Raw genomic sequence first — 18,221 nt, 5'->3', positions numbered from 1 at the left:
AAATGCTAAAGATAATTTCTTGACAAGAATGGAGCGTATAGCATAAACAATTATGCCAGACCTTTCAGGTGTGAGGTCTTTCATACTCAATAGGTGTGATAGATCCTGAAATTCTCTTCCATTTACAGCAACAGTGATTGGATAATAGTTCATTTTAAATCAGAGATTCACTGGTGTTTATTACCAATTAATATTTTGAAAATATAGATAAAAAGTGGAAAAGCCAAGGATCAGCTACCGAATGACACTACGGACTCAAGCCCAATCAGGTCCACACCAAGATTATGACAGACTGAGTGAGCGGGTAAAATGATATGAAACTGAGTTCAATGTAGGAGATCCAAGTTCACCCACTTTGTATCCTCAAAAGAAAAATCAGAACCTTTTTAATCTTTAGTAGAAGCAGGAATGTGGATGCCCATCAGCAAAAATCATTAATCATCGGTGCAGTTACAAATAATAATAAAGGATGATAATGATAACAATAATAACCATTGCCATTTCTCAAATGACTTTAATGCCAAGTGCACTAATTGTACAAAGCAAGACCTTGTTGGAGTACTGCATTCAACGTTAAAACACCAAACCTCATGAAATTTAAGGACACAGCACAGATTCAATGGAATCAAAGCAGTGTTTTAAAAACATGATGAAGATAGATGGCATAAAAAAGTGTTTACAAAGGAAGCTCCTCCATGAGGGAAATCCAGCACAGTGAAGCATAATTATTAAATATGAGCCAAGTCATCTAAAAGTGAAATCAGAAAACACTCATTCACATCAAGGGCAATGAAATATGTAACTATCTGCACCAAGAGTACCTAGATGGTGAACCAGTTGACATTTACAGCTTTTGATATCCAGGCACCATGCTCTGAATTTATTCCCTGGGTGCCAATGCACAATCACTCTTTAATTTAATTTTAGTGTATCATTTTTATTATGCCTCAAACTAACCTTGTGGAATTTTATTACATTAAATGCTGCTGTTTTATTCTTTGTTAATAATCTTTGTATATTTCTCCAATTATAATGTGGTTTCTCAGAGTGGGAACGAGGGAGGGCAAAAATATGAAGATATTTAAAATAGATCAATTTTGAATTATTATCCTGCCGCTGTTATTGAAGATGTTCTTCAAGCTTTTCAGGATTCTACAATGGCAGCAACAATCTAAAATGTCATAGAGTCATACAACACTATGTCAATAGCTATCTTTTTGGTCATTTACACTAATCCCATTTTCCCATATTAGGTCTGCCTTCATTTCTATTCCTTGCCTATTTATCAATTTATAAAAATGATTCTTACACATAGTAAGTGTGTACAATTTCACCACTGCCTCTGTAAATTGCTCTAACAAACTTGCCCCCATTAAAACTCCTTCCTTAAACTCATGCGCACTGGTTTTTGATACCTCTACCGTGGGACAAAGATTTTAAGCTTCTACCCTACCCATGCCTCTCATTGCCTTATATCCTGTTCTGTTTCAGCCTCTGAAAAGCACCAACACGATTGCCCCAGGAGCTTTTCACTTTATACTCCAACAAGAAAATCAGCCATAATTATGATGTCCCCGTGACCAAGATACCCAGCTAAGCTAAGCTGGCCCCATTTGCTCGTGTTTGGCCCATATCCCTCTAAACCTTGCCTTACCATGTGTTTTTTTTAATGTTGTTACAGTACCTGCCTCAACTACCTCCTTTGACAGCCTGTTCCATATACCCACCACCCTCTGTGTGAAAAAGTTGCCCCTCTGGTTTGATTTAACGAATTCTGTTTCACAGAGACCAACTGTGTACCTTTCCTATGTGTAGACCCATCATTTCTAGAAACCTTTACAAGAGACATACAAACCATTGCCTCAACTGTACTGGTGGAAGGGAAATTAATAGTATACTATGTTAAACTCTGGCATTATGAAGATACAAAGAACTGCAGATGCTGGTTTACCAAAAAAGAGGCACAATGTCCTGGAGTAACTCAGCAGGTCAGACAGCACTTCTGGAGAACAAGGATAGATGATGTAGAAACGTCACCTGTCGTGCAGGTTGACCATAGCAATCTGTAGAAGGGTCTCCACTCAAAAACATCACCTATTCATGTTCTCCAGAGATGCTGCCTAGTCTGCTGAATTACTCCAGCACTCTGTGTCCTTTTACTTCTCTAATTAAGGGTTGCCAACTAGTTGGGCATAAATTCACCAGATTAATTTAAATGCATTTAAATATAACCAAGGTTATGTTGGCCGTGTAAACTCAGAAAACATTGATTGATCAAGAGTACTGGTGGGCGGCTGGTTAGCCTTATGGCCGACCAACAAATTAGGGATGTAGAAACAAGGAACTACAGGTGCTGGTTAATACAGAAGAGGACAAAAAGTGCTGGAGTAACACAGCGGATTCAGGCAGCGTCTCGGCAGAAATCCTGACCCGCCGAGTTACTCCAGCATTTTGCGTCTATCTTCGGTATAAACCAGCATCTGCAGCTCCTTCCGCAGCATCTTTGGGGAACATGGATCGATGACATTTTGGGTCGGGACACTTCTTCAGTTAGGGCGCAAGGCTGCCGGGGGGATACGGCAGCCTTGTTTGAAGAACGACACGAAATGCTGGAGTAACTCAGCGGGTCTGGCAGCATCTCTGGAGAAAAGGAATAGGCATCTAGATCAGACTGAGTCAGGAAGTCAGGGGGTTTAGTCGAGGCAGGACCTGCTCCCCTGGTTCTAAACGGTAAGTGAAGCATTTAAATTCAAGAGCATCCCGGCACATAACGACAGCTGGGGTGTGTACAGATCTCCGCCCTGGCGAGATGCGGGGTTAACTGGCACAAGAGCATTTCAAATCAAAACACAACGTCGACTGCGGAAAATAAAACAAAGCCTATTTTTCTTTTGCCCACCAAGATCCCACCGAAACACCAGCAGTGAAATAAAACGATCAAAAGGACACAAAGTGCCGGAGTCAACTCTACAGGTCAGTCAGAGTTACTCCAACACTTTGTGTCCTTTTGTGTATTAACCAGCATCTGACTGTTGTTCCTTCCTTGTGTCTGCAAGTAAACAAGTGCTGGAGTAACTCAGTGGGTCGGGCAGCATCTGTGGAGGAGATGATGGATAGGCGACGTTTCCATCGGGATCCTTCGTCCTCCCACGGGTGCTGTCTGACCCGGGCGCTGAGTCACTTCCAGGACATTGCGGGGATTTTTCTTTTGGTTATAAAGTAGCATCTGCATTAGTGTGGAGTAGTCTGATTTAAGACCCAGTTCTCTGAAGAAGGGCCTCAACCCAAACTCCTGCCACAGGCTAGCTGCCGCCTGACCCACTTCCAGGACTTTGAGGCGATTTTTCTTTTGGTTATTAAACAGCATCTTTTGAATGCACTTCAAAGCTTCTCCACAGGTGCTGCCCGACCTGCTGAGTTGTCCCGGGAGGGACACAAAGTGCTGAAGCCAGGGAGTGCTGCAAAGACAGTCTTTGAAGTGACTCGGCAGCATCTGTGGAGGATGTTTGGGATCGGGGTCATGACTGGTAACAAACAGGACGAGTTACTCGAAGACTTTGTGTGACTGACCTCCTGAGATACACCGGGTTTTTTTTTTAAAAGGACACAAAGTGCTGAAGTAACTCAGTCTCAGCTGGTCGGGCAGCATCTGTGTGTGGAGAAGGTGGACAGACGACATTTCAGATCGGGATCCGCTCTGGACTCGGTAACATTTACGAGTTACTCCAGGATTTTGTGTGGTGGTGGTGATGGTGGGTTTTTAAAAAAAAATGTGTGGGTAAAGCAGCAATTGCAAGTTCGCTCGTTTTTCGCGGTTCCTGACAGCGATCGGAAGGAGAGAGTCCTTGACTCACCCGGTCTGCGCGACGCCCTTCACCTCCGCCATCGTCGTCGTCTCCGCCGTCCCTCCCTCGCTCAAGCCTTCGCCTCCGCCTTCCCGCGCGACGGCCGCTCTGCCCTTCTTCTCCCTTCCTCCTCCTCCTCCTCCTCCTGCTGCTGCTGTCCCCTCCTCACCCTCCCCCTCCTCAGACAGTCAAGGGCGCCCGCGGCGGCCCGGGCTCGAGCCAACCCCCTCCTCCCCCGCCCTTTCGCCAGTCGCACCCGGCACGTGCGTCGCTCGCGCGGGGAGGGGGGGGGGGGGGGGGGTTCGACCGTTGGTCGCGAGCTCTGGGCCGGGTCGCGGAGCGAGGGAGGGAGGGAGAGTGAGGGTGAAGGGAGGGAGCAGAGCAGAGCGGAGCAGAGCGCGGGTTGGAGGCGGAGAGAGGGGAGGAGGCGTCCGTCCGTCCGTCGGTGTTGTTGATCCTGCGGCAGTCCACACTGGGCTCACCGGCAAGGGGAACGTCCGTACGAAAACAAACCTGCTGAAGAAGCGCAGAGGGGGAAACGAAGATTGATTTTTCTTTTTCAAAAAAACAAACAAAAAAACCCAAACAAGCTTGGCTTGCAGTCTTAGATGATCTGGAATGGGCTGGAGGGGATGGGTAGAAAAACAACAATCTGGAGCTGCACTCTTTTGATTATCTGGGTTGGAGAAGGATGGGGCTGGGCAGCAGTTTTAGATTATCTGTGCAAGAGTAGAGGGGAAGGGGTGTAAAAAAAAAAGATGAGCTGCAGTCTATTATCTGCAAGAGTAGAGGGGAGGGGGTGTAAAACAAGGTGGGCTGCAGTTTAGATTATCTGCAAGAGAGTAGAGGGGAGGGGTGTAAAACAAGGTGGGCTGCAGTCTAGATTATCTGCAAGAGGGTGGAAAACAACAAGGTGGGCTGCAGTTTTAGGTTATCTGGGCAAGGGAGGGATGGAGAAACAACATTCTGGGCTACAGTCTTAGATTATCTAGGATGGGTAGTAGAGAGGAGTGGTGGAAAACAACAAGCTGGGCTGCAGTCTTAGATTATCTGGACAGGGGAGATGGAGAGGGGAAGAGGGAGAATATATATTGAGACCAATGCAAGCGACAAACTAAATAGGAATCGACAAAATGTGTAGATGCTGGTTTAACCCGAAGATAGACACAAAAATGCTGGAATACCAGCGGAACAGGCGGCCTCTCTGGAGAGAAGGGAATAGGTGACGTTTCGGGTCGAGGCCCTCTTTTGTGTCTCTTAAAATAGGAATCAGGAGAGTTTTCCCTCACGTCGAAGAGAGCTGAGTTTGTTGAGTTAAACGCAGATGGAGGAGGAGGAAGGGGATGGTGAGGGGGAGTAGGGGAAGTGTATATTTCCCCACAATGAAATACTCACAGAGAAGTTGCATTGAGAGGAGGGGGTTATAAACTGGATAACCGACGGGACCGTCACCTGGAACGGTTGCCCCCGGCGACCACAACAACAGGTACCGCAGTGACGTGAGGCATGTCGTCCGTCGGTGTGTCAGCGGCTGGGGGGACATCCTTCCCGGGGCATTCCTGCCCTCTCCCCTTGCTCACTCACACAGCGGGACTCACAGCCACATCCCACAGTCCATGGTAGGGCCCTAGGGAACTTTACAGAACAAAGACACCCAGAGGTGCAAGTACAGTGGTGATCCATGAACCTGGTAGATCGTGAAGAGGACATATGGCACATTTGCCTTCGTCAGCAATTGCACATTTGCCTTCATCAGCAAGAGGAGAGGATTTTGGACATATTACAGCCCGACAAGACCCCGGTAAGGCAACATTTAAACTGCAGCGACACAACAAACTGCAGATGCTGATTTCCAAATATAAAAGTCCCAAGGTGTCTTATGGAGTATAAGAAAATAACTGCAGATGCTGGTACAAATCGAAGGTATTTATTCACAAATTGCTGGAGTAACTCAGCGGGTCAGGCAGCATCTCGGGAGAGAAGGAATGGGTGACGTTTCGGGTCGAGACCCTTCTTCAGACTTATGGAGTGATCTATAGACCTTAGAGGGTGATCTTATAGCGGTGTACAAAATCGTGAATAGATCTTCTGGAGATGTACAAAATCATGTGAGGGATAGATCTTACGGGAGGTGTACAAAATCATGAGAGGAAAATATCCTATAAAGGTGTACAAAATCATGAGAGGATTAGTTCTCAGAGGTGTACAAACTCATGAGAAGAACAGAAATGCAGTCTTTTGCCCAGAGTAGGGAATCTAATAATTTAATTTGATATTTAATAAGTAGAAAATCCCATCCCCACATTCATCAGATCCCAAAGCAGAACTCCATTAGGGTTATCATAGACCCGATAGATCTTATAGAGGTGTACAAAATCAGGAGAGAAATAGATCTTATGGAAGTGTACAAAATCATGAGGAATAGAAACACAGTATTTTGCCCCAGAGGAGTGAATTTGACAATTTGATATTTAGACAATAGACAATAGACAATAGACAATAGGTGCAGGAGTAGGCCATTCAGCCCTTCGAGCCAGCACCGCCATTCAATGCGATCATGGCTGATCACTCTCAATCAGTACCCCGTTCCTGCCTTCTCCCCATACCCCCTCACTCCGCTATCCTTAAGAGCTCTATCCAGCTCTTGAAAGCATCCAACGAACTGGCCTCCACTGCCTTCTGAGGCAGAGAATTCCACACCTTCACCACTCTCTGACTGAAAAAGTTCTTCCTCATCTCCGTTCTAAATGGCCTACCCCTTATTCTTAAACTGTGGCCCCTTGTTCTGGACTCCCCCAACATTGGGAACATGTTTCCTGCCTCTAATGTGTCCAATCCCCTAATTAACTTATATGTTTCAATAAGATCCCCCCTCATCCTTCTATATTCCAGTGTATACAAGCCTAATTGCTCCAGCCTTTCAACATACGACAGTCCCGCCATTCCGGGAATTAACCTAGTGAACCTACGCTGCACGCCCTCAATAGCAAGAATATCCTTCCTCAAATTTGGAGACCAAAACTGCACAAAGTACTCCAGGTGCGGTCTCACCAGTGCCCGGTACAACTGTAGAAGGACTTCTTTGCTCCTATACTCAACTCCTCTTGTTATGAAGGCCAACATTCCATTGGCTTTCTTCACTGCCTGCTGTACCTGCATGCTTCCTTTCAGTGACTGATGCACTAGGACACCCAGATCTCGTTGAACATCCCCTCTTCCTAACTTGACACCATTCAGATAATAATCTGCCTTTCTATTCTTACTTCCAAAGTGAATAACCTCACACTTATCTACATTAAACTGCATCTGCCATGTATCCGCCCACTCACACAACCTGTCCAAGTCACCCTGCAGCCTTATTGCATCTTCCTCACAATTCACACTACCCCCCAGCTTAGTATCATCATTTAATAAGTAGAAAATCTCATCCGTACATTCATCAGACCCCAAATGGGATTTAATGGAAACCTGAGGGGTAACCTTTTTTTACACAAAGGATGGTGGGTGTATGGAACAAGCTGCCATAGGAGGTAGTTGAAGCAGGTACAATCACAACATTGAAGAAACATTTAGACAGGTACATGGATAGGGTAGGTTTCGAGGGATGTGGGCCAAAAGCAGGCAGGTGGGACTAGTGTAGATGGGGCATGTTGGTCGCGGCAAGTTGGGCCAAAGGGCCTGTTTCCATGCTGGAGTAACTTGACGGGTCAGGCAACATCTGTGGAGAACATGGACAGGTGACATTTGGGTCGGGACCCTTGTTCAGACTGATATATGGGGAGGGGGAAGGATAAATTCCGCATGTGTAGCTTACAACCCAACGGTATGAACGAATTCAATTTTAGGTAAGTACAAGCCGCAACCCCCCCCCCCCACTAGAGTTAAGGTAAAGATACAGTACATCAGGCGATTGAACACTCCAAATGCCAAGTAAACTCCGAACTACAAAACGTCTTGGTCGCACAAGGGATTTTGATGCAATTAATGCTGAAAATTTATACCCAACAAACAGAACAAAGGAGTAGATGACCCTAATAAGAGGTGTAGTGCCAGAGTTTAATGTAGCGTAATGGCAATTTACCTTCCATGAGTACAGTAAGTACAGTAACTCGAACAAACTACCGCTGGATCTTGGTCGACATAGAATGCTGGAGTAATTCAGCAGGACAGGCAGCATCGCTGGATAGGAATGGGTAATGTTTTGGGTCAAGACCCTTCTTCAGATTCACTTTACCTCCGTAGGGTATCAACTGATGTGTCAAACAGAAGAATCTAAACCAAGGTTTATTACAACTTAATTTGCATTTAAGTTACTTAAGTAATGATGCAAACTACTGATTTCTAATAACCTCATTTACTTTACTATTCCAGTTTATAATTTCTTTCACTAAATCACAAGATTCATGACTTGGACACAGATATTACCTGAATGAATGAATTGTCCAGATTCACTCTTTCAGTAGGGGATAGTCTTCTGAGCTTCAAACTCGGGTCCCTCCTTGCGATGGTTTTTATACCATTTTTTCCTTCAATCCTAAAGGAAGCCTTTGTTCTAATCCAAGGCTCTCACGACTCTGAAGTCAATTATTCCAAGTTGTCACTTATCCAAGGCTGAATAAACAAAATGCATCTTTGTTCCTTCCTTATCAGGCGAGAGTGTTCTTTGTTATGTTGCTGGCTAATTTTTTCCCATCATAAAGTCCCTTTGCAAAACGGCGGTTCACAGACACATTACCTTCTCAAGGACACACTACATAGCCATGAAGTTATCTTCAGCTGGGCTCGCACCAGATATCAATCACGTGACCGTGCGCTTTCACTGCGCTTATTTGTTTTCCTGATCCCAGCACTTCTCACTGTCTCACTGAACGGAGATGAGGAAAAACTTTTTCAGTCAGAGAGTTGTAAATCTGTGGAATTCTCTGCCTCAGAAGACAGTGGAGACCAGTTCTCTGAATGCATTCAAGAGAGAGCTAGATAGAGCTCTTAAGGATAGCGGAGTCAAGGGGTACGGGGAGAAGGCAGGAACGGGGTACTGATTGAGAATGATCAGCCATGATCGGTGGTGATGGCTCGAATGGCCTACTCCTGCACCTATTGTCTATTGTCTCCCTAGCTAGCAGTATCTCCCCAAAGACTGTTGGGATACTTGACATCAAGCCTCTGGCTACAGGAGGAAAAACTACACCAGTTACACTAAATCTGTAAAATTAATTAGCTAATGCATTTTTGAGACAGTTAATATTACAAATTGGCACATTTTGCTTTAAGCATGCAACAACAAGTGCAGCATGCTAAAGCAAATTAGAATCATAAAGAAATATTTTTCAAGGGAAAATAACCTTGAGACTCACATGAAAAACTACAAATGACAGTGGTCCATTTGTAGAGTAGGAGGTAGGCTCTAGTGTTCCGTTATTGATGTAGGATTAGAGTTGAGCAAATTGGTTCAAGAACCTGATAGTTGCAGGAAAGTAGTTCCTGAACCTAAGGGACTTCAGGCTTAAGTAGCAGTGAGAAGAGGGCATGGCACAGATGGAGGGGATCCTTGATGACAGAGGATGTCTTCTCGAGACAGTGCCTCATGTAGATGCGTTTGGCGAGGACTGTGACCACTATGGATGGGGCTGAGACCCACACTCTCTGCAGTCTCTTGCATTCCAATGAGTTGGAATTGCCCTACGAGGCCGTAATATAACCAGTCAAAAAAAACAAAATACTGGAGTAACTCAGCAAGTCGGTTAGCATTTTTGGAAGACATGGATAGGTGATGTTTTAAATCAGGACCATTCTTCAGTTGAAGAAAGGTCCTGACCCGAAACATTACCTATCCATGTCTTCCAGAGATGCTGCCTGACCTGCCGAGTTACTCCAGCACTGAATATTTTTGTAAACAGCATCTACTGCTCCTTGTGTCTACTTTTTACAGTACATCTATAGAAGTTTGTTAGCATATTCAGAGACATTTTATGTTTGTGAGGCATGAACTTGGGAGTATTATATTCAGTTTTGGTCACCCTGTTATAGAAAAATGCCATTAAGTTGGAAGGAGTGCAGAGAGGTTTTACGAGGATATTGCCAGGATTTAAGCACTTGAGCTAGGAAGAGGTTGAGCGGGCTAAGAGTTAGACAATAGACAATAGATAATAGGTGCAGGAGTAGGCCATTCTGCCCTTTGAATCATGATTCACCGTGATCATGGCTGATCATCCACAATCAGTACCCCATTCCTCCCTTCTCCCCATATCCCTTGACTCTGCTATCATTAAGAGCTCTATCTAACTCTCTCTTGAAAGCATCCAGGGAATTGGCCTCCACTGCCTTTTGAGGCAGAGAGTTCCACAGCTTCATAACTCTGAGTGAAAAAGTTTTTCCTCATCTCCGTTCTAAATGGCCTACCCCTTATTCTTAAACTGTGGCCCCTGGTTCGGGACTTCCCCAACATCGGGAACATGTTTCCTGCCTCTAGTGTGTCCAATCCCTTAATAATCTTATATGTTTCAATAGAGTCCCTTGCAGCTGAGGGGTGAACTTATAGAGGTGCATAAAATCATGAGGGGAATAGATAGGGTGAATGGACAGGCTTTTTCCCAGGGTGGACGAATCAGAATTAGAGGGCATAGGTTTAAGGTGAGGGGACATTTTCATACAGAGTGATAGATATATGGAATGGGTTGCCAGATGAAGTAGTTAAGGCAAATACAGTAACATTTAAAAGACATTTGGACAGATACATGTATAGGAATGGTTTAGAGGGATAAGGGCCAAATGCAGGCAAACGGTGCCCTTCGGCCATCGCATCCGTGCTAACAATCATTTTGTACACTAGTTCTATCCTACACTCTAACGTACAGGCCCGCACATCTTTGGAATGTGGGAGGAAACTGGAGCACCAGGAGAAAACCCAGGCGGACATAGGGAGAACGTGCAAACTCTTTATAAACAGCACCCAGGTCTCTGGAGCTGTAGGGCAACAACTTTATCGCTGCGCCACTGTGCTGCCCAAACCCTTTGTAAATAATTTGATGAGAGAATTACAGTATAATCATGCTAGCGTATAAACATAAGCTCTTCATAAAATAGAACCATTGAACCATACCAAACGCTTATTCAATTTCCAGGAAAATAGCAGCAATAGCATAAAACATTGTTATGACTAAGCCGTCTGGATATTTACATTCAACTGATGACAATTTAGCCATTGCAGAGCAGGAAGCAACAAAGAAAGAGAATGCTGAGCTATACTATCAAAACAAGAGATTAAATCTGTGGTCGCCTCTCTGTATTTAACTTCTCTCTTCAGTCTGCAATGGGCATTTTACAGTTGGTCTGATTCTACAGAAAGATGTTAACACCTAATTGAAGTTCCAGTATCAAGAAATTGCAATATGTCTTATTCAATCTGAAATACAAAGACAGATTGTAAAGCTCTGATCTTTCAGTCAATGAGAGAAGTCCTTGGTACTTATGTTTTCAGGGAAGGTTTTAAATAATCCACTTCATGTTAAAGATCCCATTTTGTTTCAAACAGATATATGGAAAATTTTGATAAATCAACCTCTTGCTTTCAGGTATCACAAAATGCTGGAGTAACTCAGCAGGTCAGGCAGCATCTGGAAGAGAGGGAATGGGTGACGTTTCGGGTCGAGACCTTCTTCAGACTGATGTCAGGAGGGCGGGACAAAGAAAGGATATAGGTGGAGACAGGAAGACAGTGGGAGAACTGGGAAGGGGGAGGGGAAGAGAGGGTCAGAGGAACTATCTATAGTTGGAAAAGGCAATGTTCATACCGCTGGGCTGTAAGCTGCCCAAGCGAAATATGAGGTACTGTTCCTCCAATTTCCGGTGGGCTTCACTATGGCACTGGAGGAGGCCCATGACAGAAAGGTCAGACTGGGAGGGGGAGTTGAAGTGCTCAGCCACCGGGAGATCAGGTTGGTTAAGGCGGACTGAGCGAAGGTGTTGAGCGAAACGATCGCCGAGCCTGCGTTTAGTCTCGCCGATGTAGAGAAGTTGACATCTGGAACAGCAGATACAATAGAGGTTGGAGGAGGTGCAGGTGAACCTCTGTCTCACCTGGAAAGACTGTTTGGGTTCTTGGATGGAATCGAGAGGGAAGGTAAAGGGACGGGTTGCATCTCCTGCGGTTGCAGGGGAAAGTGCCTGGGGAAGGGACTTTGGGTAGGAAGGGACAAGTGGACCAGGGAGTAACGGAGAAAACGGTCTCTGCGGAACGCAGAAAGGGAGGAGATGGGAAGATGTGGCCAGTAGTGGGATCCCATTGGAGGTGACGGAAATGTTGGAGGATGATTTGTTGGATACGCTGGCTGATGGGGTGGAAGGTGAGGACAAGGGGGATTCTGTCATACGAATGGGGGAGGGGGAGCAAGAGCGGAGCTGCGGGATATAGAGGAGGCCCTAGTGAGAGCCTCATCTATAATGGAAGAGGGGAAGCCCCGTTTCCTGAAGAATGAGGACATCTCTGCTGCCCTAGTGTGAAACACCTAATCTTGGGCGCAGATGTGGCATAGATGGAGGAATTGGGAGTAGGGGATTGACTTTTTGCAGGAGACAGGGTGGGAAGAAGTGTAGTTCAGATAGTTGTGGGAGTCAGTGGGTTTGTAGTAGATGTCAGCCACTAGTCTGTCTCCTGTGATGGGGATGGTGAGATCCAGAAACAGTAGGGAGATGTATCCGCTGTTCCAGATGTCAACTTCTCTACATCGGCGAGAATAAACTCAGGCTCGGCGATCGTTTCGCTCAACACCTCGTTTCGCTCAACACCTTTGCTCAGTCCGCCTTAACCAACCTGATCTCCCGGTGGCTGAGCACTTCAACTCCCCCTCCCACTCGGACCTTTCTGTCATGGGCTTCCTCCAGTGCCATAGTGAGGCCCACCAGTAATTGGAGGAACAGCACCTCATATTTCGCTTGGGCAGCTTACAGCCCAGCGGTATGTACATTGACTTCTCTAACTTTAGATAGTTCCTCTGTCCCTCTCTTCCCCTCCCCAGTTCTCCCACTGTCTTCCTGTCTCCACCTATATCCTTTCTTTGTCCCGCGCCCCCTGACATCAGTCTACAGAAGGGTCTCGACCCGAAACGTCACCCATTCCCTCTCTCCCAGATGCTGCCTGACCTGCTGAGTTACTCCAGCATTTTGTGATACCTTCGATTTGTACCAGCATCTGGAGTTATTTTCCTACTAAACCTCTTGCTTTCAGGTCATTTTCAGAATTAGTGTTATTGTTGAGATAAGGATTATTCTTTGATTGGGTTGTTTTAGCAATGTTAGGGTAATCTGCTTCATCACTATATTTAATCATGACAACAATTTGTAGTGGGTTTTGCTTTGATTAAAATTATTTTAAGCCTTACATAGAGACAGTTGTATAATACAGAAACGCATTTTAGCCCAATTCATCCATGCTGACCAGCTTTTATAATTGAGTTGTACCTGTCACCATGTACCTGTCTAAATGTCTTTTAAACATCACTATTGTACCCACCTCTACAGCTTCCTCTGGCATCTCATTCTGTATACGCACCACCTTCTGTATGAAGAAATTGCCCATCAGGTCTCTTAAATCTTTCCCCTCTCACCTTGAACCTCGCTCACATTCAAATCTGAAGTGATGAAATAATAAGTTACTCTAAGGCAATAGTGAGTGCATGGCTGCTATAATTGTCATTCACCTGAAAGATAAAAAGCAATGCCATTGAAGTGTAAAGTTAGGGAGATCATGAAATAATACTTGGAGACGGAAATTTAATGCAAGGCTTCCCAAAGCGTTTCTATACTATGTATTATCTTATTGTTTGTCTATTCAATCAATGCAAAATACTGCATTCTCAAACCTCTATTCCTCTATTCAGCAAACTTTAACTCAATGCCACAATTTATCAGTCTGTCCCCGATAAAAGTAGCCAATAAATCTTTGTTACAGGTATTAGAATAGGACAATATCAAGCCAGGATGTTTATCTTCTAAATATATGTAATATTATGAGAATACAACATATTAGTTTCAAGATCAAACAAAAGTGCTATATTCTATTATGCATTTATTTAACTACTACTATCTCTTCATTGTGCTAGCTTTCTAGGTAGATTTTATGATCTTGTCAAAATATCAATAAATTCGGCTAGCTTCTAGAGTCTGAAAAAGGGTCTCGACCTGAAACATCACCCGCTCCTTCACGCCAGAGATGCTGCCTGTCCCGCTGAGTTACTCCAGCCTTTTGTGTCTATCTTTGGTTTAAACCAGCATCTGCAGTTCCTTACTACACTTAGAAATTAGGATGTTATGTTCCGTTGTACAAGCCATTGGTGAGATTATATTTAAAGCACTGTGTTCAGTTTTGATCACCCTGTTATAAGGGGGATGTCATTAAGCTGCAAAGAGTGCAGAGAAGGTTTACAAAGATGTTGCCAGGACCCGAGGGCCTGAGATATAGGGAAAGGTTGGAAAGTACTTTATTCCTTGGAGTGCAGGAGGTTATGGGCTGATTTTATAGATGTGTGTAAAATCATGTGGGGAATAGATAGGGTGAATGAGTCTTTTACTCAGGGTAGGAGAATCAAGAACCATGAGGTTTAGGGTTATGGAGGCAAGATTTAATAGGAACCCAAGGGTAATCCTTTTCACTCAGAGGGTTGTGAGTATATGGAATATGCAATGGTTGAGACAGGTACTGTAACAGCATTTAAAAGATACATGGATAGGAAAAGTTAAGTGGGATATGAGCCAAGCGCAGACAAATGGGACTAGCTTAGAAAGGACATCCTGGTCGGTATTGATGAGTTGGGCCAAAAAGCCTGTTACTGTGCTGTATAACTCTGACTAAAATTGGTTGGTCTGTAGACTATTCCCAAGCAGTCATGGTATCATACTGGACAATCTCCTTGAAAGTTCACAATTGCCATTATCTCTTTCCTGGTGCATAGTGCACAGAATTCACTACATCATTTTTCAGACAGTAAGCAATGTTAATCATAGAGTGATACAGCGTGGAAACAGGCCCTTCGGCCCAACTTGCCCACACTGGCCAACATATCCAAGCTACACTAGTCCCACATGCCTGCGTTTGGTCCATATCCTTCCAAACCTATCCTATCCATGTACCCGTCTAACTGTTTCTTAAACTTTGGGATAGTCCCAGCCTCAACTACCTCTTCGGGCAGCTTGTTCCATACACCCATCACCCTTTGTGTGAAAAAGTTACCCCTCAGATTCCTATTAAATCTTCCCCGTCATCTTAAACCTCTGTCCTCTGGTCCTCGATTGACCCACTCTGGGCAAGAGACTCTGTGCATCCACCTAATCTATTCCTCTCATGATTTTATACACCTCTATAAGATCACCTCTCATCCTCCTGCTCTCCAAGGAATAGAGTCCCAGCCTGCTCAACCTTTCCCTATAGCTCACATCCTCCAGTCCGCAAATGCACGTGCATTGTCTGATATCTTAGTCCATTAATTTAATATACCAGGATATATCAAAGAAGAAAAATAATGATTAATAACAGGTAGTGCAAGCTGTGACAAAGTAAGGACTTTTAAAGATATCTGACATAAACCCTAAAATTATAATTTCAGGTAGATTTGTTCTTTAAAAATATAATAAATTCATGTGATAGAAGAATTTGGCCACACGGCCCATCATGTCTGCTCCGTCATTCAATCATGGTTGATCAACCTTTCCTTCCTAACCCCATATTACCTATCATGCCCTTTTTACAAGTTGTAAAACTAAACTGGGTGAAATAACAAGTAAACAACAAATTCACTAGAAAAGTATCTGGAATAATAAATAAACAGATTATATTGGTGAAATACAAATTAAAGATCAAGATAAATCTTTATGTTTTCTGAAATAAGCTTTCCATCAAGCTGCAACCTACACATGTTGGAGTGAATACATTTACTTCCTGTGTTCAAAATCATTTCAATACAATTGGAATTTAAATCATCATTTGACTTGCTTTTATAATTTTAACACTGCCACCTACTGGCAAATTAACTTAAACATTGATAACATGTACAGGTATTCTCAGCAGTGCACAAAATTAAACGAAGTGTAAAAACGAGAAGCTATAAGTAACTAAATGGAGAGTTACTCGGTACGTGCTGAAAAATTATTCCATGCCGTGTTTCGTGAGACTTCACACACAATTTAATCAATACTCTACATAGAAAAGTGAACCTTTGTAATTTTGGAATGAACCAGAATTCATCTGGCAATACTTAAATATTGTCCAGAAATTAATATATTCCTAGTCTTTTTTTCTGGAACAAAGGAGAAATTCTAACCCGTACACTTACATCTGGCAAAAAAAAGCCTTTAAATTAAAATCAGAAGCAGTGTTAAAATACCAAGTCAAGGAACGAATGAATTGAATGCTTTTATCATTCAAATTTTCATCCGGATGCTCAATTTTCTCTTCATAGAAAAGTGACATCATATTCCTGTACATCACCTTTTTCTCAGTAATCAAATTTGTCAAGAGATATCTTTATTCTAGCTGCATTTTCCAGTTGTCCCACCTGATAAAGATCACTGTAAGGCAAGTTCTGTGCCGAGCTTCACCAGAGTTAAATTATACGCACATTATTGTGATGTGTCCACCTGCTTAGAAAGCAAAAGTTCCCGCAGGTTACCTGCCGAAGATTGGCAGCATAAATTTTCCCCCCATGGGAAATCTAATTTGTGAAATGTTTCTTCCAAACAGGGATATTGGGAGACAGAGCAATGAGCAAGCAATGACAATTTGCATTTTCCACCACAGCTGTAATGTTGTGGTGGTCAGAATGCCTATTTGTTGTTGTCTCGATGCACAAGCAAATTCTGCAACAGGCATGTTTTGGTAAATTCTGAAAATGTACATGATTTTGTTCTAAAAGCCAATGATCCTTCTAAGAGGCGAGAGGAGTTTACGGGCAGCATATTATTGTACATGCTCAATCTTCTGAGGCCCCAAATGTTCACTGCCGCACAGTGCCTGCTGTCTTTATCATTTTTCTCTCACCACGATAGCTGATATTTGAAAATGCGAGAGGACATAGAAATGATTGAATGCCTGAGAACATAGTTCAAAGACGTGAAGCTTGCATCACCTTTCCTTAATTTAATTAAGGGATACAAGTAATGCATAGATACCCGTCAGCAGTCATCTTTTTGTTGAACTCCAGGGCTTCTTGAAGAAAGAAGACAACTAAAGGGGGATTAATCTTCTAGTATTAATCTTCTACCCTCGATTATACATTGCATGGTTCCACAAAAAGAAAGCTGATAGTGCCTAATCGGAAGTGAATTCATGCAGGACATATATACACTTAGAAATGGATAAAATAATAAAATGCGGATATATGTAAAGTCAGGAAAGAATGTGCCATACTTTAATGCTACATGTGAAAAAACAATACGCGTTTGGTGTGAAGACAGTAAAGGACCATTTTGAATGAGAGTGAAGCGTGGCAGTTTGCCTTCAGATTATATACTGACAAAGGCAGTTAGAAGAGAGAGTAAAAGTGAATATAATACACTGCTGAGATGTGGTGAGGTAAAAGGTTTCACGTGTTTTTGTGAGGTCATGAGAAGCTTATATATAACCATATAACAACTACAGCACGGAAACAGGCCCGTTCGGCCCTACCAGTCCACGCCGACCACTCTCTCTGACCTAGTCTCATCTACCTGCTCTCAGACCATAACCCTCTAATCCCCTCTTATCCATATACCTATCCAATTTACTCTTAAATAATAAAATCGAGCCTGCCTCCACCACTTCCACCGGAAGCCCATTCCATACAGCCACCACCCTCTGAGTAAAGAAGTTACCCCTAAACTTTTGTCCCTCAATTCTGAAGCTATGTCCCCTTGTTGGAATCTTCCCCACTCTCAAAGGGAAAACCTACCCACGTCAACTCTGTCCGTCCCTCTTAAAATTTTAAAAACCTCTATCAAGTCCCCCCTCAACCTTCTACGCTCCAAAGAATAAAGACCCAACCTGTTCAACTTCTCTCTGTAGCTTAAGTGCTGAAACCCAGGCAACATTCTAGTAAATCTCCTCTGTACCCTCTCCATTTTGTCGACATCCTTCCTATAATTTGCCGACCAGAACTGCACACCATACTCCAGATTCGGCCTCACCAATGCCCTGTACAATTTTAACATTACATCCCAACTTCTATATTCGATGCTCTGATTTATAAAGGCAAGCATACCAAACGCCTTCTTCACCACCCTATCCACATGAGATTCCACCTTCAGGGAACAATGCACAGTTATTCCCAGATCCCTCTGTTCCACTGCATTCCTCAATTCCCTACCATTTACCCTGTACGTCCTATTTTGATTTGTCCTACCAAAATGCAG

At 43.6% G+C, this 18,221-nt stretch overlaps 2 protein-coding genes across 9 annotated transcripts in view; one reads left to right on the top strand and one right to left on the bottom strand.

Moving 5' to 3' along the window:
• The window catches only part of gra (granulito), a 52,317-nt gene extending 47,962 nt beyond the window's left edge, over positions 1-4,355 (bottom strand). For all 8 annotated transcript variants that reach the window (XM_078397220.1, XM_078397225.1, XM_078397219.1 and 5 more), the window contains exon 1: positions 3,855-4,355. In XM_078397220.1, coding sequence (XP_078253346.1) covers positions 3,855-3,886 — 32 coding nt within the window. In that variant the 5' untranslated portion in view covers positions 3,887-4,355. The remainder of the gene's footprint in view (positions 1-3,854) is intronic.
• Positions 4,356-4,504: 149 nt separating this feature from the next.
• otud6b (OTU deubiquitinase 6B) overlaps positions 4,505-18,221 on the top strand; it is a 79,735-nt gene continuing 66,018 nt past the window's right edge. The window contains exon 1 of the mRNA XM_078397207.1: positions 4,505-4,508. The gene's annotated coding sequence lies outside the window, so the exon portion shown is untranslated. The remainder of the gene's footprint in view (positions 4,509-18,221) is intronic.

Source organism: Rhinoraja longicauda, chromosome 4 (assembly GCF_053455715.1).
Source record: "Rhinoraja longicauda isolate Sanriku21f chromosome 4, sRhiLon1.1, whole genome shotgun sequence".
Lineage (NCBI taxonomy): Eukaryota > Metazoa > Chordata > Chondrichthyes > Rajiformes > Arhynchobatidae > Rhinoraja > Rhinoraja longicauda.
This window is presented reverse-complemented; position numbering and strand designations above follow the sequence as displayed.